This window comes from Podarcis raffonei, chromosome 1, assembly GCF_027172205.1.
Source record: "Podarcis raffonei isolate rPodRaf1 chromosome 1, rPodRaf1.pri, whole genome shotgun sequence".
In the NCBI taxonomy this organism is placed as follows: Eukaryota; Metazoa; Chordata; class Lepidosauria; order Squamata; family Lacertidae; genus Podarcis; species Podarcis raffonei.
In genome coordinates, this window is record NC_070602.1 from 80,663,355 (window position 1) to 80,688,127 (window position 24,773).

At 42.1% G+C, this 24,773-nt stretch overlaps 1 protein-coding gene across 1 annotated transcript; it reads right to left on the reverse strand.

Moving 5' to 3' along the window:
• Positions 1 to 183: 183 nt before the first annotated feature.
• CD5 (CD5 molecule) lies at positions 184 to 24,437 on the reverse strand. Its single transcript, XM_053397255.1, has 10 exons — positions 24,233 to 24,437; positions 13,885 to 13,923; positions 12,160 to 12,450; positions 10,803 to 10,871; positions 9,312 to 9,605; positions 8,156 to 8,275; positions 6,227 to 6,280; positions 4,716 to 4,832; positions 2,723 to 2,821; positions 184 to 2,093 (listed from the first exon to the last, which is right to left on the reverse strand). Exons 1-9 carry the CDS (start codon positions 24,435 to 24,437, stop codon positions 2,733 to 2,735), a joined length of 1,278 nt encoding a protein of 425 aa, XP_053253230.1. The 3' UTR covers positions 184 to 2,093; positions 2,723 to 2,732.
• Positions 24,438 to 24,773: the final 336 nt, after the last annotated feature.

Here is a 24,773-nt window from a genome sequence, read left to right on the forward strand (position 1 = left end):
GTTCCCCAACTTTGATCTATTAGGTTTATCATCTATACTTGGTTAGACTCTAACCTAACACTAGATCAGAGGTGATATACCTTCTTTGCTCCAAGGGCTGCATGGGCCACATGACAAAAGTGAGTATAGCCACCCCATACTCTCATTTCGAATGGATTAGTGCATGTCGACACATACAAGACAAGTGTGATGGGCCTTATCTTTGGCTGCATGCACATAGTTTTGCATCACATATTAATACATTTTATGTAGGAAGAGATCTTGGCAGCACTTGCAGAGAATACATTCTGAAAATAGCTGTCCTATGTGCACTAAAATTAGGTCCTGGAGGACTGCATGTGAAAAATTCTGTTTGTAGATAAATATGGACAGTACTCTGAAAACTGACTATAGAAAGTAGAAACGACCAGAGCTCTAAGGTGGTTCTTAAAGAGTCTAAAAGCCAGAGTAAGCCTATTTGTTCAATTTTTCTGCTTTCTAAATAAAACTTTTTTTTGTAATCCTATACAAATCAATGGAGTGGTTAAATTGTCTAGGACAGAACAGGTTTTTTGTCTAGTCAGTTTCATTCCAAAGGGAAACCACATTTTCATTTTTAACTGCATTTCTAGTCTCAACTTTCTACCTTGGAACTTACAATCGTATGGTTCTCTGCCTTTGTCCTTACAACAACCCTGTCAGGTAGGTCAGCTGGAGGTAACATAATGAGCTTCAAGGCTGAGTGAAGATATGAACAAAGATGTCTCTACTAATTCAACACACTAACCACTACAGCATGTGTGTGTTACATGTATGGTAATCTTTTGAGATACTAACATCATTTTTTAAATTTCAGAAGTACCTTTATAAAAAAAGTTCTTTGGATCAGAAAGGGGGAATATTATTATTTAGGCACAGAGCATGGCAACTTCCTAAATTATACTGAAGTTCCACAATTATTTATAGGTTTTTACTGTGAGGATCATCGTAAGGGGTAACTGTGCACTTCACAAAGAATTTCACTGGCAGCTTTCAAACTGCTATCTCACTTTGCAACTGAAAACTTTGAAATGGCTTCTGCATCATTTAAATATCTAAAATGCCTTTGAAATGTATGGAAGCTTGTATCAATGGGTATTGCATTGACCGGGACGAGAGCCAACTTTGTACAATATGCCAGCCAGCTTTTAGTCTCTGAACTGTGGCCCACCACTTAACCGTCATTGCGTCCAGTCTCAAATACAAAATACACTAAGCTCCTGCCAGTTTGCATGTCTGGGATGTCCCCACCTGCTTTTATTATACTTCCAGATATTAAACATGAATATACACAATTTACAAATTAAATTACAGATGCACTCAAGTGCAAAACAAAGAGTTGACATTAAAAACCCACAGCTATACTTGCTCAATTATGACAAATCTATAAACATATAATCTAGTTTAGTCAATAAGACATTAGCCACTAGGGTAAACTGTTGTGCTTGGAAATATTCTTTAAAAAGCAGTCCTGGTTTGTTCAATAACAACAGCTTTCCCTGTTGTTTTTTTTAAATTCATACTTTCCTGTCATAACTCAGAATGGTTACCCAGCCAATTGCACAATATTGTCAGAAATCTTGCCCAGCTAATGCTTGCCAGGGACCCTAGAATTTTTTGAGGCAGTCCTAATTTCTGCAATGATCGCCATTGAGAGATCTAGATACAATCTAGCAACATTCACCAACCTTGTGTCCTCTAGCACAGGCTGGGGCTGATGGGAATCGTCCTAAACAACTGCAGGGTACAGTATAAGGTTGGCAAAGACCACTACAGCTGAAGTCCAAAGGTCATTTTTATAGGTCCTCAAACAGAGAGAACCTAACATAATTCCACTATGAGGTTTGAATATAGAACAATAGTGCTCTGGATGATTTGAGGTAGAGATCCTAATTCCTCTCAGTGCATTGAAAAGGAAATGCACTGGCTTTGTTATTACATCTCTGTGAAGGTAGAGAAGGTCTATACAGTTGCAGGGAGGATGCTGAAGGTATTTCATACTTATTGGTGTGGGTGGAAAGCTTTTTTCAGTTCTGCTGATCTCAGCTTTTCCTTGTATTGGATTCTGCCTGTATCTGCAGGGGAGAACATGAATCCCACAAAATTAATATTTCATTTCATTCAATGTGTTAAGAAGTGACAATGCAGTTACTGAAGTTGTAGGATTATATCCTACAGGTTTTGCCTGACACATAGCTCTCATTGTTTAAACACACAGCAAAAATCAGTTTTAATTTATGCTATAAAAGGTAGGTCCAGTCGGGGACGATTGGGGTTGCGGTGCTCATCTCGCTTTATTGGCTGAGGGAGTCGGCGTACAGCTTCCGGGTCATGTGGCCAGCATGACTAAGCCGCTTCTGGTGAACCAGAGCAGCGCATGGAAACGCCGTTTACCTTCCCGCCGGAACAGTACCTATTTATCTACTTGCACTCTGACGTGCTTTTGAACTGCTAGGTTGGCAGGAGCGGGGACCGAGCAATGGGAGCTCACCCCATCGTGGGGATTCGAACCATCGACGTTCTGATCGGCAAGCCGTAGGCTCTGTGGTTTAAACCACAGCGCCACCCGCGTCCAATTTATGCTATAGACCTACCCTATTTCTGGTGTTTTCTTTCAAGCTAAGGATATACAAAAACAAAACAAAAAAACAAATAATCAGAGATCAGCTTGGGCGTGAAAGTTTATTGAAATAGGCATGCATACCTTTCTGATTTTACAGCCGTTGTGCAGAACATAAGTCGTAGTCACTGTCAGAAGAGTTGTCTGGGGGGTTGGAAGATCTGTTGCTTGCCCCTTCCAGAGCTGTACAAAAATAAATAAATACTGTAATGTTTCAAAGGGAATTGCATATTCCAGGGAAATACTAAAATAACGGCGACTAAAGTAGCAGCAGGATATGCCATAATGCTTTTTGTATTTCGAGGATCTCCCTTTGCATTAGTGTTGTACAAACTCAATAATTGTCTTCATCCAATCACCTTACATTTATATGTTGCATTTATTTAATAGAGGTCAAGATCTAAACAACAATTAATTCCAACAATTCATCAGCTTTCACCCCAATATACCAGTGCATGCTATTGTTATATTTTTCTAGATAACTGCTCACAATTATGTAAATTGCTTCCTAATACGGGTGTGTGTGTGTGAGTGGCTGGTGTTTCCTCTGTATTTTCTGGAGATGTTTTCTTAACAGGGCACTTACCTGCATGGTAAGAGTCTAAAGTCAACACTGAGTGGGTGGGGGTTGGGAGGGGAGGAGAAAGGTTTTTGGCAGTTTGAATTTGGGGGCAGACAGTTTTTAGCTGGAGCTGGTTAAAATTAATACTGAGGCACACTTGTGGTGTAGATCCTCTCTTTGGGAATCTGATGCAGAATTAGTGATTGTGCTCTCTCTCTCTCTCTCTCTCTCTCTCTCTCTCTCTCTCTCTGTGTGTGTGTGTGTGTGTGTTTATATACACACACATTAAAGGATAGAATCATATTTGAGGAGGCCTTGTAGGCCACCTAGCTAAACCTTCAGCTCATTGCAGGAAACCCAGAGCTAGAGCATTCCCAACAGCTGTCCAATCTGTGCTTGAATACCTCTGGTAAGGGAGAGCCTATCATCCCTGCAGATAATTGGTTCAGTTGTGAAACTGTTCTTACTTTAAAGAAGATGTAATATTCCCTCCTGTGAATTAAGCCCAACAGATCTGGTTCTGCCCTCCGGGGCAGCAGAGAACAAGATATTGCAAAGGCATCATATGTCTCCTCATTGGAAGGAAACAAAACCTTGCAGCGCTGCCAGTGAACTTCTAATTGCTTGGAGAATTGGGGAGCGTTTAAGACTGTTATCTTTCTATAAGGGCCATCATCTAGAAGAGACTAAAACCCTCTTCTTTCAGAAAATATTTGGAATGCCAAGAGGACGCTTTTGATACTGTCGTCTTGTGTTTTCATTGCTCACTGACAATGGGCTTTGATCCAGAGAATGGCATGCAGTGTTCCATGAGTGCAATGGGGCTTTCTTGATCCTTTCCTGCTACAGCCACTCATTCTCCCCTGAAAAGCCACTCTTACTTGGTTGGGGGTCTCTCCAGCACAGGATGTGTTTGCTACAACAGGCTACCTCTGGGGTGGGAGAAATTGCTGGAAATTGATGTTCCCGCTGCCTGCGTAAGTGGGAGTGCTTTCCATTTGCTTATGCAGATATTTGTATTCAAACCACTGGATCGCCTTGGATCAGTCTAATAAACAACTCGCCTTGAGCAATGTAATAAACAATAAACTATGAAGAAGGGTATTGGGGAAACTGAGGTCCACGATGAAGAGACTTTTCCAAGAATATGTGCCAATGGCTGTGCAAAAAGAATGGATGCAATGTCAAACCATGTGATATTATGTGAGAATGCAGCCTGTGGGTGAACATCTATACAGCTAAGACTGGAATAACATAAAGCCTCAAGGTCTGGCATAGAACTGAAATTATCAGTCATAATACGCTATTGGTTCAGATGGCACATTACACTCACATTTGCCCAGCATCAACAATATGAATTGTATGTAAACTCATTCAATTTAATACCAAGAGTACCAGCCTGGGCTGCAGTGGGACTGGGATCCTTTGGAAGTGTGGGGAAACCCAGTGGATTTTTAAAGAAAGGTCATGTGATACACACTATAGGACTTTAAAACCCCACCTATTGTATGTTACCTGCATAGGGTGAGAGATGAAAGTTTTTCTTCAGGGCTGCATACTTATTCTCTTCCTGAACCTCTTGGCTTTCAGGACGTGGCTGGAATGTGACAGAACTGCTGCGATGGAATGAAACTAAATAAAAGCATAATGTGGAATCACTTTCTATCCAGAAAATATCCTAACTTTCAGTTAAATATACATTTTATTGTTTAATGAAAGAAACAGAGTGAATATACAGTGGTACCTCGGGTTAAGTACTTAATTCGTTCCAGAGGTTCGTTCTTAACCTCAAACTGTTCTTAACCTGAAGCACCACTTTAGCTAATGGGGCCTCCTGCTGCCGCCGCACCGCCTGAGCACAATTTCTGTTCTCATCCTGAAGTTCTTAACCCGAGGTACTATTTCTGGGTTAGTGGAGTCTGTAGCCTGAAGCGTATGTAACCTGAATTGTATGTAATCCGAGGTACCACTGTATTAGCTTCCTGGCTTTTGGTTTGTTGCAACAAAAGAAGCTATTTCTTGCCTCTAGAGGGAGTAAATGATCTTACTGTGATCTCTGAACGATGATCACATATGATCACATATAATCATCCAAAATCTAATAGCATGGAAGTATGGAAGTTCAGTGTGCTGCTATGATGTTTCAGGCATAAATGTGGAACAATGGAACTGTGATTATTAGACGGGGTCTCTGACCCTAACAGTCAAAGGGGTAAAGAATAAGTGGAGTGTTTATTACAGTATGATAACATCGCTTCTGTAGCTCTGTAATATCACGCTATAATAAAACTCCACATTTTGGCTGTACATAGTAGGAAATGGAAACCCAGATTACACATTACATCATATTTGCTAGGTATCAAATGATAGTCTGTTACTGAGTCAAGTAACACCAGGTCAGTCTGTCTCAAACCAAACTGGCCAGAGTTGCAAGTTTGACATTCCTGTTAAAACAATTTATAATGAGAATGTAACTCTCTGTCTATTCCATATTAACATTACACAAAATCAAAAGAGGTTCACATGGATTTATTCATATCTTGCATATGTCTTGGGTTGAGAGGTAGCTGGGTTTGTTCTTATCCACTACAGTGGTACCTCAGGTTACAGACGCTTCAGGTTACAGACTCCACTAACCCAGAAATAGTACCTCGGGTTAAGAACTTTGCTTCAGGATGAGAACAGAAATCGTGCTCCGGCGGCGCGGTGGCAGCAGGAGGCCCCATTAGCTAAAGTGGTACCTCAGGTTAAGATCAGTTTCAGATTAAGAATGGACCTCAGGAACGAATTAAGTTCTTAACCCGAGGTACCACTGCACCTTGTTAATTGGTTCCTTACCAACTGGTTTCATACTGATTTTATGCTGTTTATGTTTCTCTTATGCTCATGGCATAGATATTATATTGCTATTGTTTTACCTAATTTTTGATTGCATTTTGTATTTTATGGATTTTAATTTTTGTAAAACACCATGGAGGCTTGCTTGAAGGACAGTATAAATATGTCACACATGCGTACATACATACCATTTTGATTCATTCCATTTGGGCCAATCCACTGATGCTCTCTGTTTTTTGAATCTGTAGTGGGGTAGAGGGAGGGGACATTTGGTAAGTCATTAAGCAAAATAGAGCATAGGCAAAAATAAATAAACTGCAAAACTGCATGGCTCTAAAAATGATGTAGTTAACAGGACATTAGCTGTTATGGCTTATATACTAGGAGTATGGAACCTCCGGACCTTGGGACTCTCACTCGGACATGTCCCCTCTGCTGCTCTTCTGAAGCCCCCCCCCCCCATGTTTTGCCTGGCTGAAATATGCCACTGAACTGCGGTAATGCCTCTTGCTTTCCTGGACAGAGAATGGAGAGGATGGACAAATCTGCCTACTTCAGTTCTCAAAGTTTCTCACTTTCCCAATATTAAATTCAGTGCTCCACATTTCTGCAACAATTTGAGATTATTTTTTTAATGCTCATGAAATTTTTTAGAACTTTAGTGTGAGTTTCTCCTATCAAACATATTTTTGTATGCAGTTTAAACAATTATAACCATTTTGCAAGCAATTTCCTGTAACGCCATGCATTTCCCTAAGAGTTATTTTTACTTATCTATGCATTTTCATGCACATTTTACTCTACATTTTTGTACACATAACTTAGCTGGGAAACTCCTTTGCGGAATTCAGAGAAGGTGAATTTCAAAGGGTGGCTGCATTTTGGTTTGCACATTGTTCCACAAAGCATGAATTTTGAAAGTCTGCCTTTAAACACAAACTGAATCGAATTTCTCCCCCAACCCGAGTAAACAATCTTGGCTTTTCCATGGCAGAAATGTAGGTTGCTGTATGAAGACAAGATTCACATCTGCTGCCTCGCCCATTTTTAACTCTGGCTCTGCGCTCACCGCTGACCCCTGGAAAATTGCCCATGAGAAATATGGCATCTGGACTGAACAGGTTCTCCATTCTGCTGTATGCAGTAAACAAAATAGTGCTGCAGCTGACATATAGTCTGCTGCCTTTCACGTCTGGTGAAACAGGTATTTGTACTTGGCTCAACGAGAAGTCACCACTTGTGAGAAGTCAAACAAAAATTAAACCCTTTCCCTTCAGGAATATACCTAGGCCTTAATCAACCTTACCCTGGTTTTTCCCAGAACAATTGACAAGACAAGAAAGAGAAAAATTCCAGAGAAAGTAACAGGAAACAAGAACAGAAAGAAATCAATATAGAGAGCTCACAGAACTAGTGTAGGGCATGACAACCTAGCTAGCATTACAGGAAATTTTTGATTCAGTTAGCATTTAAAGGCGAACCTAATGAATCTGCACGTCCCAAAACAAAATGCAAGCAAAGACACAGCAATCCTTTCAAAATTCACACTTCAAATTTTGCAGAGCAGTTTTCCAGACAACGTGCACGAAAAGGATTATACTAAGGTAAAGTGTGCATATAAATGCCTGTGCATTAGCTAAAATAACATTTAAAATGTGACTATTCGGCAGAATTGCATACAAACGTGTACATTAGGAAAAAACCGGGGGGAAACCCCATGAAATGGTGATGCGCTTTTCTGAGGGCTTTTTAAAATAAATACACAAACTGTTATGGAAATGCAGAGAACTGAATTTAAGTTTGGGAAAATGAGAAACTTAGAGAAACAGAATGACGGACTCTCCCTGCCCTAATTGTAGTCTTAGACTGGGAACTGGGAACCAGAAAGACCCGGGTGCACATCTCATCTCAGTCCATCAGTGAATAACCTTAACTAAGTCACTCCCTCATGGCCTCAGCCCCCCCCCATATGCTTCAGTGCTAAAAGTCACATGGTCATGTTACCCCCACGCCCTGAGGGCTCCCATACGATGGTATGAATAGGTCCTTAGACTGGGGGCATTGTTCTACAAAACAGAAGAGCTTCTAGTTTGCCACAACAAAAGAATGCCACTTACATTTCTTCACCAGCTTTTTGTAGGCTGGGGGAACACAGAAAAAGAGGAGGGCAGCTGTGAGGACAAGACCCAGCAGGATTCCCAAGACGGTCTCAGTATTGGACACCCTGGGCTTGGAAACTTGGTCAGGAGAGAGAAGTTGAGATTACATATTATTTCATCCCTAGAGGAAGCTCGTCCTCAGATAAATGTTAGTGCCTCTGACACTTAACAGCAAAACCCGCTGCTCCCTTCCATTCACCGGATTGTGCTCATCTTTTAATCTCATCGTCCATACTAAACCTGTAAATCTTCCAAAATTCATTCCTACTATGCTACAGAAAACTCATACATAGGCTGTGTCTACAACACACGTCTAAAGCACATCCCCTTGTCTCAATAATCCTGGGAACTCTTGTTTGTTAAGGATGCTGGCAACTGCAGCTCTGTAAATTCCCAGGATTCTTCTTGTGTGTGAGGGGTGTGTGTGTGTGTGTGCAGCCTAAGTCAATCTTCAGCTTTCAACCTTCACTGCAAACAGCATTCAAATACTGTTTACCAACCTCGGTGTTCAGGATAGCAACAGAGTCGTAAAGAAAATGACTGGTATACTTCAAATCTCACTTTCAGAGAGTCCAGGAAATTGCAAGCTACATTTAATCAATCAATCAACCACATGAAATAATGTGGGAAAATGTGGTTGTGGAATTCTGGACTGCACCCCTTCAGACTGTAGTGGGGGCTGGAGCCATATTTGAGAATGTCCCCCTATGTAAAAACATGTAAAAGGTTAATAAACAGATATTAAACTAATGTATCATAGCAAAAGGCTTAGCCCTGGTGTTCAAATTAACTATAGTTATTTTATCTAATTAAAAAAAATTATATACCACTTGATTACATTAAAACCATTATGTGATTTACTATATATATATATATATATATATATATATATATGCATGGAGCTTATTATTAATTGTAAAATGAGGGAATTTAGTATTCTAAAAAAAATACTATCCTATACTTGCAGTCTGCTAGAATCCAGAATTCTACAACTTCAGCTGATTACAGTTGTGTATAAAATGTATATACCCCCCGCAATGCTAAAATGGAATTCCATATAATCCAAATGAGGAAAGCAGAGTATAGGTGTGCTCTTCTAGTCAGCCTTGCCCACCTGAGCATTTAACCAAGGTTATCAAGCACCCTTGTGTCTTGTCGAGACAGCCCAAGCTAAGGTTCCTTTGCTCACACTGCACCGTCGACCAGTGGGCAGGCAACGGATTCCTCCACGCCAGGTCCTTAAGTCCTACTGAAGCTTCACACTTCGCTCCTTGGCAATCCCTGGGGGCTAGCCCATTCCACCAGCTTTGCAAAGCCAGGCAAACCATTTCCCAGCGACCTCCAAACTTCAGCTCCGTAGTCCCAGAGCATAAAGAGGTCCCATTTTCTAGCCTTATCTTTGGAGTATCTGTAAGAGAAAGACAGCAGGGAAGTGAGTGTAAGGCACTGTCAAAGTCGTGTGGCAGTACAGTGGTCAACTGCATGAGCTGCAAGCGTCTGGCTTGAATGTGAACTTTATCCCTGAACTCAGTGGTGGCTGGTGCCATTGGGACTGCTAGGCTGGAAGGCAGGGAGGTCAACCGCAGGTGAAGCCAGAGCCAATGACAGGCAGAGTCCATTCTAGTTTTGTCCCCATCCATCTCCCTGCTGAGTTCTACCAAAGCAATACTGAGACTTAAGGAAGAGGAAGCTGACAGGCAATATAAGGCTTACTTCACTGTTGGCTGTATTGTTTTATTTGCCTGAAATAAGACCCAGAAGGATGTCTCCAAACAGGGAGGATGGGTAAGGAAAATGGAATATCACCCTGCATGGCACCATCTCTGATAATACGCATGGTAGGGAAAACATGCTTTCACATACTTTCATGGGCTCTAGTAGCTTTACAAGAAAGATCTTGCGGTCAGGTCATGGTTGATAGTTCAAAAAAGGGAAAACTAGGAAAGCGATGGGAAATAACAGTCAGCATGGTGAAAACGTTATATAAGTAGATAGCAAGGGATGCTGAATAAAGGACATTGCAAAAGTGGGGAAGGTGCAGCAAAAGACAACCAAAGTGATGAATGGTGGGAGCATTCACCTTACAAGGGGAAGCTCAAGTGTCGCTGCTTTTGCGCTTGGAGGGGGAAATTACATAGGCTGCAAACTTATATACATTTACCTGGAACAAAGCCCCATTGAAAGTGGGGTTGTCTCATGAGTAGCCGTGTATACGATAATGACAATGAGAACATTTAGGATACTGATATTATAAGTATGCATAACGGGGGAAATTGGATGGAGAAGGGCTTTTCTTCCTTATGATACTTGAACGTTGGGTCATCCAATTAAACTGACTGGCAGCTAGTTCAGGACAGATAAAAGAAAGCAGTCCTTCACACAACACATCATTAATGTATAGAATCTACCGCTACCGAATATGGCTACGCTATCTAGTTTAGATGGTTTTAAAGGGGATTAGACAAAGGCATGGAAGAGAGGTCTATTGACAGTTATTAGACAGGAAAACTAATTTTTTAAATCACAATTATGATTTCTGTAGCTTTGATCACTTGCAGCAGAATCAATAAAGAGTTGGGGGATTTGTGCTTCTTAGTTTTCTTACCAGTGGGTTTTAAGGAGGTCACGAAAGGTGCTGTTGTTGGCTGTGATACTGTTGAGGTTTCCATGGGATCTGAAATGATCAATGCAACCAAAGGGATGAGAAGAAAAAAGAGCTATAGCTTTTTAGAGAAGGGTCGCACAGGGGGAATGGGGAGTGAGTTTATCTAGTACTGCTACAGGCAAGAGCCAAGAGCAGCCTTCTAGAGATAGGTTTCCCCTCTTGTTCAAACTGAACCACATGTGAAAACTTGCAGAGTGAGTTTTTCAGAGCTTGTCCCAGCACGGAAAAAAGGTGAAACTTGTACTGGACTGTGCTAAATTCTATGTAAGGTGGCCAGGTAGGCATGGCCAAAAATGTGGATTTGTATCACCAATAAAAGAGGACACCAATCTGCATAAAATTTGCATATAAGTGTATAGATGCAAAATTATGAAAATTTACTAAAATTTAAAATAGAAATACACAGTATTTTTCCGTGTATAAGACTAGGGTCTTTTTACCAAAAAAATAGGTTTAAAATTGGGGCTCGTCATGTACACAGATAGTGCTGAGGGGTGTTTTCTTAATTTGGAGTCCCTAAAAATAGGGGGTGTCTTATATATGGGGGCGTCTTATATATGGGGGCGTCTTATACACGGAAAAATACAGTAAAAGGGGGGAAGGCACAAGGTGCCTTGTTGGCCTGCTCAGGGTGCTGATCAAGTCTTAGTAACTGTTGGCAAGCAACTTGATGGCTCCTGATCTCCCTTGTTAACTCAGACTTGGACTGGACAGCCCACAAGTGGATGATGTTTTTAAATAGAGGACTGTCCCCTGACAGCCTTTCAAAGCAGAGGACCTTCCTCTATAGAGTAGCCCCCCAGTATGTAAATTGTACTGCGGTAAGCCATGTTAATATTTAGAGGCAGGTCCATCTGCCTTCTAGGGGGAGTGTGGGAAGAAGAACTATTGCTGTTGTTTAGGGCTGCCACACAACCAGACATTACCAGGATTTCAAAACCTGGGAAGGTTATTCGAAATGCGGTGCTTTGTCCTGGATCTTAGGCAAGAAGATCGTGCTTAGGGTTTTGTCTAAAAAAAAAGCTCAACAACTTTCAGGATGTCCTGGTTTTTACTTTTAGAAATATGGCAACCCTACTGTTGTTCAGATGGCTGACTGCATTTAGTGGCTTTCGGTCTCAAATGTGTCTCTATCATAAAACAGTTTACATTCAATTGAAGGTTTGTCTGCCCTTAGAACACCTCTGAATCTCTAGTGCAATGGGAAGACGCTTCCAAAACACCCCCCACTGCTCTTCTATGTCACACTTGTTTTGCCCAAAGAGAGAATGCAAGCAGGAAGGAGTGTTTTAACTACCTTGACAAACCAAGGCCAAATGGGAAGTGCAGTTGGAGTCTTTCTGGGCGCAGTCCTCCAGGGCTGTCTCATTTCCCTGGCAGCCCAACACGAGTGCCTCTTGTTTCTGTGGTTCTTCGGCAAACGGCCGCAGCAGTCCAAAGGGAAAACCGCAGCCAAGCTGTTTACAGGCAAGGTCTGCATTCTGCTGTGTCCAACCTGTGCTACAAATGCTCTTCCATTTGCCTGTGAGATAAATCTCCAACAACCCAGAACACTTGGAGCCGGTACCGCTGAGCCTCACAGCCCATTCTGTTGGGGAAAGACTAAGATACTGAAGACATCCAGGCAAAACCATCAAACATAGCATCACCCCCTGCACCATTCTCCCTCCTCTTGGGGCGGCTGATCAATTTTGCTTCCACACAGCAGTTTATTGTGGGCTCATACGATAAGGTTACCAGACGTCCCTATTTCCCAGGGACAGTCCCCGGATTTACAAATCAGTCCCCATACAAAATCCATTGATGTTGAAAACTGTCCCCGGATTCATTGAAAAAAATCTGGTAACCTTATCATACGAGCAAATTTAGCACAGCAACAACACCTTCATCAAAATGCTATCTTGTCTGGTATTGCAATCCAGTTTTACCACTTCCATGGAAAATACAAAATTTTAGAAAAAACGTACCAGTGGAAACAGTAAATCCAGATTAAATTGTGGTGATGGGGAGGTATGGGGTGGCATTATGATGAAGATGCCATGTGGATGCTGCCCAAAACTAGAATGTATGCCTTGCCTTTGACACCTGAAATATATACGCTTGAATTCAATGTGGCGCTGTATCATTCATTTCATAAGTGGAACAGTTTCCGTGTGTCCAACAGGACTTTCCCCCTCTTGCCCACCCCTGTTCCCTTCCTAAATCTGTTACGGGGTTTCTCCTAACCCTCTGGAACAGATCTGAGGACAGTACAGGGCACATACTGGGAAAGGAGGGGGGAAGTCCTGTGCAAGATGAAATACAGTGGTACCTCAGGTTACATACGCTTCAGGTTACATACGCTTCAGGTTACAGACTCCGCTAACCCAGAAATAGTACCTCAGGTTAAGAACTTTGCTTCAGGATGAGAACAGAAATCATGCTCCAGCGGCGCAGCGGCAGCGGGAGGCCCCATTAGTTAAAGAGGTGCTTCAGGTTAAGAACAGTTTCAGGTTAAGAATGGACCTCTGGAACGAATTAAGTACTTAACCTGAGGTACCACTGTACCCTATTATTTTGATGGTAAATTGTTTTAACTGTTTTCTGTTTTTACACTGGTGTAATGCGCCCTGGGACCTTATGATGAACGAGAGATAAGAAACCTAATTCTGATAGTTATTCATAATACTAATAATAATAATAGCAAAAATAACAATAATAGTCAGCAGCACTGAGTCCACAATACACTGCCATGTTGAAGCAAAGACTTATGTCTCATGATCATGGCTTAACTCCCCCACACTGAAATAAATGCGATTTAAATGTGCTTAATTTTGGAGGCCTTGTGCCCTTTCTTATGAAGAAACATGGAAACTAAATATCAGTTGGGACATGCTGCAGCATAAGGCAGAAACTGACCTAGCTATGCACCATCTTTACAGGTATAAATCATGAAAATGGAATCCGTGTGGTGAAGTAGAATCCTATGCATGTCTACTCACAAATGCATTTCACTGTGTTCGATTGAATAAGAAGTACTGACCTTTAGGGCTTTCACTTTGTCCGTCATCACAAGTGACCACTGCAAATAAAGGAACAAAGTAAAAACCAACCAACCAACCATAAAGTGGGGCAGACGCCCATAAGCTGTGTGTGAGTGCAAAGCAGATGGGAGAATTTCCAGATTCATCGCCCACCAGGTGCATACGCTCACACCACATGGCGCATGGCTCTTGAGAATCTTTCTACAGCTTTTTCAAGACGTGCTGAAGGAACTGAAATGAGAAAGGGCCCCTTGAAAAGCCCCCGCCCCAACACACTGAACACCACAAGGTCCTTGGGATTTTGGTGGAACAGGCATCCCCCCACTTGTGTGTGATTGACTTACGCATGACCACATCTACGCAAGCGATGGGAAATAAATAATTCCATTCTTAACCTGAAATGGCAGAAGAGAGCTGGAAAGCCCTCATAAGTCACAAGGAAACCCTTCCCAGAGCCTGAAGAGGATGTCAGTGAGCCAAAAGTCTAGAAAAAGAAAAGACTTCAAGGGTTCCAAAATGGCAGCCGGAAGCTCTCGCTGCTACTACGCTATGCCTTTGGGTGGGAAGCTTATGTACTGCCGTGGGCTCCCATCGCACATTTCGCTTACGTGCGTGGAGGCCCGGAATGTAACCCCCATGTAAGTGGGGAGTTGCCTGTACATAGCGACATATCCATCAGTTAAGTATGTCAGAGTCTGCTGTGTTTATATATTACCCAATCTAGCTCACCCTAAAGCCGTTCCATCCCTGATGCTCACCATGGAAAAACCTCTTACACCAACTATCAGCTGCCAGTCAGCAAAACGCAAATAAAGAAGGGGGTGAAATCATATGCCCCCTGTGAGTCTGCTGGTCCCCCTTGGCTGTGTTTTGATATGTGAGGGGGTAAAGCCATTCCTTCTGTGTTACACCATTACTACCAGAGGCCTACGGAGGATAGGCTTAGAGCAGATCTTGTTGAATCTGGGCTGCAGTGAGAACATAAAACTGATGCTGTCCAAAATAATAGTTTACACTGCAAATGCTTTTCACCCTCCTCTTACCTCGAGCTCATTTAGAAAACCTGTTCAGGTAAATGAATATGGTAAAGAGGTATTTGCAGATGCTGACAGGAGGGCACCAGCAACTGCAGACCTTCCCAGTTGTCCCTTCTGCCACACACCTTCTCCTGCACGATCTGAATGAGCCTGCTTCCTTCACGTGGGAAGGGGGACACGGCGCCATTGCCAGTGCAGAAGGAAGTTTTAGCTGCTAGCCCAGTCGGCTTTTGTAAGTAGAATGGGGAGGGCAGGGGAGGGAGAGATCTTGTCATTTGCCTCAGGCAGCAAAATGTATTGGGCCAGCCCTGAATGCCATTGAAGATTCTGGTTGATGTAATATGACCAGGGCTCCCCCCCCCCCCAGCTGGAACTCACTGCAACTCAATTCTGGGACCTCTGTGGTGGACACCATTGCCATTCTAAGAGAATGAGGGAGGTGTTCATGGTGAGTTCCGGCACTTATTTTTCTAGAAAAACAGCACTGAATAGGACTATTTCTACACACCACTTTCTTGAGCGTAATGAATATCTGAGTATTGTAAATATGGAAGAAATAGATGCCAGAAATGCAACGACAGCAGTAGCAGCAACAACACATTTTGACAAATGTAGTTTTTACATGGGAATTGCAGACTTGATGAAAGCCACTTTAAGCATAATGTGTAAAAACGCCCTGAGTCTATGAAGTAGATGAGCTGTGCTTGAAAACCATAAAACCCACTGGGAAAGCCTATCCATAGGCTCCTTTGACATTAATGAGAAAAGTGCAAAAGAACAAATTTATGTTGTTCCTATTCATTCCAAATGAACGTGTGCAGGAGATATTCCTTACAAATGCAAATTAGGCCCTTTGTCTCCTTCTGATTACCACACCAATTACCATCTTTTCTTACTGTTCTCGGAAGAACAATTTGATTAAGCGGAATTTTGATGTACACCGAGAGTAGTGAATAATAATTAAAGATACGGGTTAAGGGCTCAAGTTAGATTTCTGCTGAGCTCAGTGGAGCTGTCCCGATTTGTACCAAGGGAATTTTCTCTCCCCGTTAGACCTGACAATTAAGCATGCAACATAATTACACCTCTACTTTTAACCACCTTGCTTTTTTCCTCCATTTATAAAAACACAAATCCATGCAACCATTTCGGCAAGGATTGTACTCGCATGAACGTATCCAATATGTTTTACATTTTCACATCTGTAGGTGCATGCAACAAACATGTTTGCAAGGTTTAACTCTAGCTCCCTGGCAATTGTGCATGTGCTGGCATGGCTTTGCAGCTCCATGTATCAAGCAGGACCCTAGGCAGGTCCTGAACCTCACTGCCTCCTGCATCTGCCATCAAGTGTCTACTGATATTCTGAATGGGCGATGATCTTGGCACCATCCAGGGTTTGTTTACTGCATTGTTTTAAACAGCCAGTTGCATGGAAGCTCATTGCATGAATGTGATTTGTGCATATGTGTGTGCATGTGTTGTGTAGTTAGCTGCCACAGGGAAGCTTCAGCAGCATCAGGATCATGCAGGGTAAGGCGAGGAAGTTTAACCCTTTCTCTCACTGCTGTGGTCCTTGACAAAATTTGCCTCTCTGAAGCTGCTATTTGCATTTCAAGGGAAGCTCCAACTGGCATCCTTGGAGGCTTTCCTTGAAATGCAAACAACACCTTAGGAGTGGCAATTTTGGAAAGAGAAAGAGTCAGACTTTCTCTCTCCAGCCTCTGGGTATGAAAGGCTGCTCAGCCTTCCTATCAGCTGCTATTTGTAGAATGAACAAACAAACAAGCATTAATTACATTAACAAATCAAGGCCACCTCCTGTTTAGCCTGCAGGCACCCCAGCTTGCCTCTTTCCCCATAGCCGATATCCACATTACTTCTTACTAGGGAAGGGCAAAACTGTTAATTTCAGTTTCTCGAACTTTCTCATTTTTTCCAATCTCAAATTCAGTTCTTCATATTTCCCCATCAATTTGCATTGATGTCTGCATGAAAATTCATGAGAAATCATGCTCATTTCTCCCGGCGATACGCATTTTCACATTAAACTTATATACACAGTTTTACAAAGTAATTTCCTCTAATATAATGCATTTTTATTGTTATTTCCCCTTTTATCCACACTTTACCATAGTGATATGCATTTGTATACATATTACTTGACTGGGCAGCTGAATTGCAAAATTCAGAGAAGCGCAAATTTTGAAAATGGCAAAGGTTTTGTTAGCATATGGTTGCAAAAAGTGCAAATTTGGTAGTTTCACCTCTAAATGTGAACTGAATTGAATTTATCTCACATTCCTAATTGTTCATTATGCATTTATTCTCTGGCCGCACCCACACTGAAGCAACTCAGAGTGACAGCATGAAACAATCCTGACAGAATCATTAGAGTTAGCCTGAAAGAATGACAGCAGCCACTGAAGTGAAATTCACCCCAGAGATCCAAGTTCCTGATGGATCATTTAACTTCATTTTTAATTTTCAAAGCAGCCACAGGAGCCTCCAATTTTTATCAAAGCAGTGGTTTAACCCTTTCTGTGCCTGTATCATTTCTCTCAAACTAAATGCCTCCTCCCTGAGAGCTGATGTTAACTGGGGTGTGTGAGGATATAGGTACCTAACGGCAGTATTTTGATCAGGGAGCCAACATAGATGAAAGTGTTAAACACACCTCCCACTCCCTCTGCTGCCTTAAAATTAAAAATAAATATAAACTAGAAGATCTATTCTGGAACCCCCTGCACATCACTTCAGCTTTTACTCTGAGTGAGAATTTGAACATACCTTTCCCTCCACCCGAATCCAATTATATTGTCCCCTGCACTGAGTAGTGCTGCATCACACTTTTATAAGGAAGACCCATTTTTGCAGGCACACCAATGCCGTAATATTGCTATGTCCAGCAAACTTGTAATGTCTGGATAATATTCAAATATGTGTGCCTTCTTGGAGCCCTTGATAGGTCCAGGGCTCTCTTGAAAACAGGGACAAGAGAGATGGAAATGTATGACTGGAGGGGAAATGTGCTCCATATTATAGGTTCGGGTTGGGTTGAGGGAGTCAACATGGACTGAAACTCTGGGCATATCAGGATTACAGCTAGGAACCATACACACTGATTTCAGTGTATCTGGTCCTCAAATTAATATTTATGGCAGCTGTTCTACACAGATTTACCCAGAAACCCCGTTACTTCTGAGCAGATACCCAAAAGTTTGTTCTGTGAGTGGACATGCATTGAGGTAGGCTAAAAAAAATAAAAATTGGAGCTTCCCTCCCCAAAAAAACCATAGTAAAGCTTTTAGCACCCAGGAGACAGGAACCCCAATTTAGGTCATGACCATGATGCTGGGGGTAGTGGGGATTTAAACATTCCCAACTAGAAACCCCCTCCCACAGGCCCGGCAGGGGATAACAGTCCTGTTCCCCCATGAGACACATAGCAGCTGGGGGGCAGGATTTTAATTGGGAAAACGCCACAGGAGACAAAAGGTTATCCTGCACCTCCCACAGCATCATAGTCTTGATCCAAACTGAGGGTCTCATGACTGCTATTCATCACCTTAAACCCTGCAAGAGAGTGTGTCTCCACATGACCTGTTTATTGAGCATTAATCCTGATTGGTTTGCTAAGAGGTTAGATGGCCATTGGTTACTTAATGAACATCAATTCTGATTTCTTTTGATGAATCTGTCAAATTCAGTTTCTCTCATTTTCCCGGTCTTAAGTTCTCCACATTTCCCCATCTGTTTGCATTTTTTAAAACAAAGCCTTCAAGAAAGTTTGTTAGCATTTTAGTGCCTATTTTTCCTAAAATACACATTTTTGTATGCAATTCTGCTTGCAAGGCAATTCCCCTACCCTTATATAATACATTATTGTATGTTACTTTCACTAATATACACATTTTTATGCAAACTTTACCCCAACGTATTCATCCTTGTACACATTATGCATTGTAGAATTCAGAGAACTGTGGATTTTGAAGAATGCCTGTGGTTCAATTCGTGTATTATTTAGGAGAGTGCAAATTTGGCAGATTTGCCTGTGAATGTGAACTGAATTGAAATGCTCCCTCTTTGCTAACACCCCACCCTCTCTCTCTCACTTTTCTTCACCAGCCTCCTGAGTTTCAAATACACCCTCCCAAAGCCACTGTTTCATAAGGGAAAAAATAACTGTCCAGAGAGCGAGGTAAAATGTCTTTAGAGGCTGAGCACTCACTTGCTGTGTGCTGCACCAGACAGGCAGCCTTTTACAAAAGCCAGGGTGGGGGCTATGACAAGACAGTTGAGATACATTTTAGTCTAGCCACCCGTTCCCCTGTAAGAATATCCTTCCATTTTGAAGAGTTTTACAAACCTTTGCTTTTTATTTTTTGTTATAAAGAATATTCAGCCAGCTTGGACTTGAAAGACAACACCTGCAAACATTTGGGAAATGATATAAATAAAATGATGCATTTTCAGAGTGCCACACGCACCTTTGTGGTGGGGATGGGGGGGTATATCTTTCCTATTTACTTTTAGTATTTATTTGTTTGCAGCTATATCCAACAGCGCCAGAAGTGCTGTTTTTAAAAAAATAAACAACAACATTAAAATGAAAGGAACTTTATCAAAACATGCTTGGAAAGAAACTAGATTTAGCTCCCATTTACTTTTAGTCATCACATATCAGGGCCGGCCCACCTATGTGGCAAGATGAGGCGGTGACCTCAGGTGGCAAGATGCAGAGGGGCAGCTGATCCAAGGAATGCATCATTGGCTGCCACTGCTGTGGTGGCAGCAACAGCTGTGGCACGCTCCTTGGAGGCCGAATCTGCCACCTCCTTGGCAGCCCCCCTCTCAATGCCACCTCTACAGCAGCATCTTGGCAAATAGGAGGCATGACTGATCTCCTCCCACCCTGGTTTCTGATGCAGATCTTTATTACCCCGCTTGTTCCTGATGTGGATCTTCACTCAGCCATTCTTCCCTGGTCAGGGATGGGCAGTGAGAACGCCATTTTGTGGTTCGCCTCAAGGGCCCAAATATATTGGGCAGGCCCTGTCACATATACAGTGGTACCTCAGGTTACATACGCTTCAGGTTACATACGCTTCAGGTTACAGACTCCGCTAACCCAGAAATAGTACCTCAGGTTAAGAACTTTGCTTCAGGATGAGAACAGAAATCACGCAGCGCCGGTGCTGTGGCAGTGGGAGGCCCCATTAGCTAAAGTGGTACCTCAAGTTAAGAACAGTTTCAGGTTGAGAACGGACCTCCAGAACGAATTAAGTTCTTAACCTGAGGTACCACTATATGACACTTTCAACACGCAAAACGTTTAACGTTCCTTATGACATTCAACATCTTTTTAAACCACCCTGTGAGGGTGATCGTTTTCATTCTCCTTTTACATTTGGAGAGTTGAGGCTGAGACAAAGTGGCTTGTCTAGAGCTGGTCAGTGACCCAAGAACAAGCAGCAAAGTTAATCCATCTCCCGAGGTCAAATGCCAACATGCTGTGCCCTGAATCATTCTGAATTACCCAGGCAGAGTACCCCAGAGGGCCCTGAAATAATTGCGCATTGTGTGAACATCCTCTTAATTGCTGTAAACAACAAGGGCACAATACTATGATGTCCACTGTCACTTGAAAACAAAAGCCACACTCGTATCTCTTAAATGTGATTTCTCATATTATGCACCATTATTGCCTGAAACCCCTCAGAATGGTCCCTTAACACAAGCTCAGTCATTCCTGGAGACTCTCGGGTTATTATGACTATTATTATTAAATTTATTACCTGTCCTTCTCTGGCAGGTCCCAGTGCAGGCTGAAACAATTTAAAATTCAGAACTAAAAACAATCAGAGCAAATTACAGTTGATTCCCAGTTAATCATTGGACATTTTACCTGATTGCAACTAGGGTCCTCTCCAAACTGTCACTGTTTTATGGGAGGGTTTCAATCATGTATCAGCAAATTTAGGTTTTTGCAGTTAAAGTAGACTAAAGTGCTATAGTGCTGCAACCCCATACCTTCCAATATTTCTCTGATGAAAACAGGGACGTCCTAATCAATAACAATAACAATGACAATTTTATTATTTATACCCCGTCCATCTGACTGCGTTGCCCCAGCCATGGCTTCCAACATTTATAAAACAAACAACACATTGAAAAACTTCCCTTTACAGGGCTGCCTTTAGATGTCTTCTAAAGGTTGTACAGTTCCTTATCTCCTTGGCTCGGAGGTTGCATAACTCCATACCCTCCAATGAAAATAGGAACGTCCTACCATACCCACCAACATGTCTCCAATGAAAATAGGGACATCTTTAGGAAAAGGGGGGCATTTCAGGATCCAATCAGAAACTGGGACAGCTTCTGTAAATCCGGGACTGTCCCAGGAAAATAGGGACACTTGGAGGATCTGCAAACCCACTTTTTAAAACAGACTCTTCACGGTAAGGATATTGTGTGACAATGCACAAGAAAGTGTGGGATAACAATCGATTGGTGGTAAGTCACGTAACCTCTGAGCAAACCACTCAGAATGAATGCTCAGTAAACAGCAATGACTTCTGTGCAAGCTTACTGCAAGCAAATGAAGCTAAATGTTCAATAAACAACTCATCTGGAGGCATCACAGAACACAAACCTCAAAACATATTTATCTAGAGAAAGCTGCACTGGGAAAGTTTTTATTATCTTCCACTATTAATGCCCTGGCATGGGTGACATCTATCATTATCATCAGATAATATTTTCAGGTTATATATATATTCTATGCACCGCATGTTACAAGGGATACTGTGGGACAGGGACCGCTAGCCTAGTAGTGTGAAATAAACATTATGTAAAGTAAAGTAAATGTACTAAACTAGCGGCAGGCCACGGCAAATTTATACAAATACATAAACATTGCATAGTAATGCAGAATTACAGCACTGTTGGTATGCTCAGCACAATTTAGAATCTGCAAGCATCCATATACGCTCCCCAATGCAATCTCTCCCATTTTAAACAATTTGAGGTGAAATGATTTTGTCCCCCCTGAACTTGATTTTCCAGTGGCAGCCTACTATCAGCCTTCCATCCATCTTCAACATCCAGGTAATACTTCTTTATTACATCGATCAATCTATCTATATCTTTACTCGTAGCTAGAAGAACTGGCATTGTACTGCACTAAAATAAAGCAAAAATCTTCTGCTAGCATTGACAGTCCCCCTTGATGATATAAAGTTCACTATCTCTAGTTGAATGAAAACGTAACAAGGGTAGACAGATAAAAAGAGCCTTGATCGTGTTCAGGCACAATGGAGAAGGGAGCAGCAGAAGGAAGGTTTGGAGTTCAGAATGAACCATTTGCTGCTCCAAATGATGAACAATAGTTCCACCATCAGATTTCTACCCAAGCTGCTAATTCAGATGTAGCACTGCTTAGTGCCCTCTGCCCCGCAATCACAGTGGAAGTGCATTTGCAGCACTCATACAGGACCGTGTGTGCAAGGGCTTCCTTCCACACATTAACCTCACTTGCTAAAGTGGAGTGACATCTGCTCTTATTTAGGATCCTGGGCTTGGTTTGAAATGCTTTGCTTTTCTCCTAGGAAACAGGTTGGTTTGCATCTGAGCACATTTTGCCCTCAGATGCATAAGATATGGGGTTTATTACCTTTTTTTTATTTATGAAATTATTGCTCTGACCCAAGGCAGTTGAGACAATCAGTGCTAAGAAATATTAAATCAGGGGTCAGCAAAATTTTCAGCAGGGGGCTGGTCCACTGTCCCTCAGACCTTGTGGGGGCCAGACTATATTTTGAAAAACAAACAAACAACCGAACGAATTCCTATGCCCCACAAAAAACCCAGAGATGCATTTTAAATAAAAGCACACATTCTACTCATGTAAAAACACCAGGCAGGGCCCACAAATAATTCAGAGATGCATTTTAAATAAAAGGACACATTCTACTCATGTAAAAACATGCTGATTCCTGGACCGTCCGCGGGCCGGATTTAGAAAGTGATTGGGTCGGCCCCAGCCCCGTTTGCCTACCCATGTATTAAATAATATATAGTGGGTGCATCATCTCAGTTCTGCAGGATCAAAGCCACTGCCACTAACAGCAGTTCTAGACCTTGCTGCACGGTTGTAGCAAAATGCAATAACAAAAAGAAAGCACCATTAAGACTTGTCTGAAAAAGCCTGGAATAAAAGGTAAGAAGAGCATGAGACTCCTAATCTCAGGGTTGTGGGTTCAAGCTCTATGTTGAGCCAAAGATTCCTACATTGCAGGGGGTTGGACTAGATGACCCTCGTGGTCCCACCCAATTCTATGATTCTAAGATTCTAAGTATCCGTTTTAATACAAGTGGTGATGAGCATTGAGAGCAAGCAAGAACAAGCAATATCAGTTTGAAAGGTTTGTGCTGATTTGGCCCCGGGTCTAAATTGGTACCGGGAAAATGAGATGTAATTGAGCTGAGAATCTGTCTGCCTGCTGGCGATAAAGACTTCATAAAAGAAGAGATATTTTGGGGGTGAGTTACACTGGCCCGCTATGCCCTTATATTGAAGTCTCTTGTAGCTGCTGCTTAGATAATAAGCAGTTTATATAACATCAATTAAGAAAATACACTTTGACAGTAAAAATAGACAAAAGAATAAGTAGCAAGTCAGTCTCCAAAATTTGTTAAACTTGCAGGTAATGCACCTCACTACCACAACCTAAAAGCCCAAATGGAAAGCGTTCAATAATCTTCCATAAACTGTGAGGGGATTTGCCAGGTACACAGACACACCCGGACAGAGAAAGCCCACCGTCCATCTGCCCTTGACCATAATTACATGAACGAAGGAACACGTTATAGAGAAAGCTCTGGAGATCACAGTGCATGGGGGAGAACATATGGGAGAATGTTCCTTCAGATAATCTGGGCCTAGGCCAATATTAGCATTGGCATCCACTGGCCGCCTTTACCCAGCCAGCCCGTTTGTTGACAGATGCTCTGTTGATCAGGGACAGCTGAATGCCCCTCCAAGGGTTGTGACATTTCTGAATGCACTCCAGAAGCAAGAGAGCTACATCAGAACTCTTATAATTTCTACAGGACTTTCCCCAAAATGCTCAAAATGCTTCACATGCACAAACTCAAAAATCCTGTATTATTTTATCATCATTTATAAAGATTCTGGGGAGGCGGGGGGAATGGATTGTGGTTTGTTTAAAGCCAACCAGCGAGTTTACAACTCTGCTGAGTTGTGAACCATTCCTTCCACGGAATAGCCTTTGATAGCACTACTCACCCCACATCCCCACCAGCGTCAATGGGACAAAGGCTAGAAGATGATTGAATTTCATCGGCACGTTCCTCCTCATCCGACAATATACAGGCAGCACTTTCGTGTTCCTGCCCTGATGCTTCTCTGCTACCTGCTCTAGGCAAAGGGAGGGGTTGGGGAGGAAGGCAGTGTGCTTTCTCCCTGTCCTGATGTGGTTTTTCTGCGTCATGTCTCAGTTGCTTAAACTGTGCTTTCCGTACCAGTCTTCTCTCTTTATCCTTCAGAGTCCTAGAGCTGCTCCCCAAAATCTTTATAAATCTTTATAAAACACCTGGCCACAAAAAATACAACAATAATACTAATAATAATCCCCTCTTGCTTCTGCATAGAGATGGGTGATCTGTCAATTTCAGTTTCTCTCGGTTTCTCATTTTTCCAGCATTACATCTCCACATTTCTGTATCCGTTTGCGATACTTTTAGAATTCCCCCTAAGATACACTTTCTTCGCATGCAGTTTTGCCTGAAATAAACTTACCTTTTTTTTGGCAAACAATCTCCCCTAA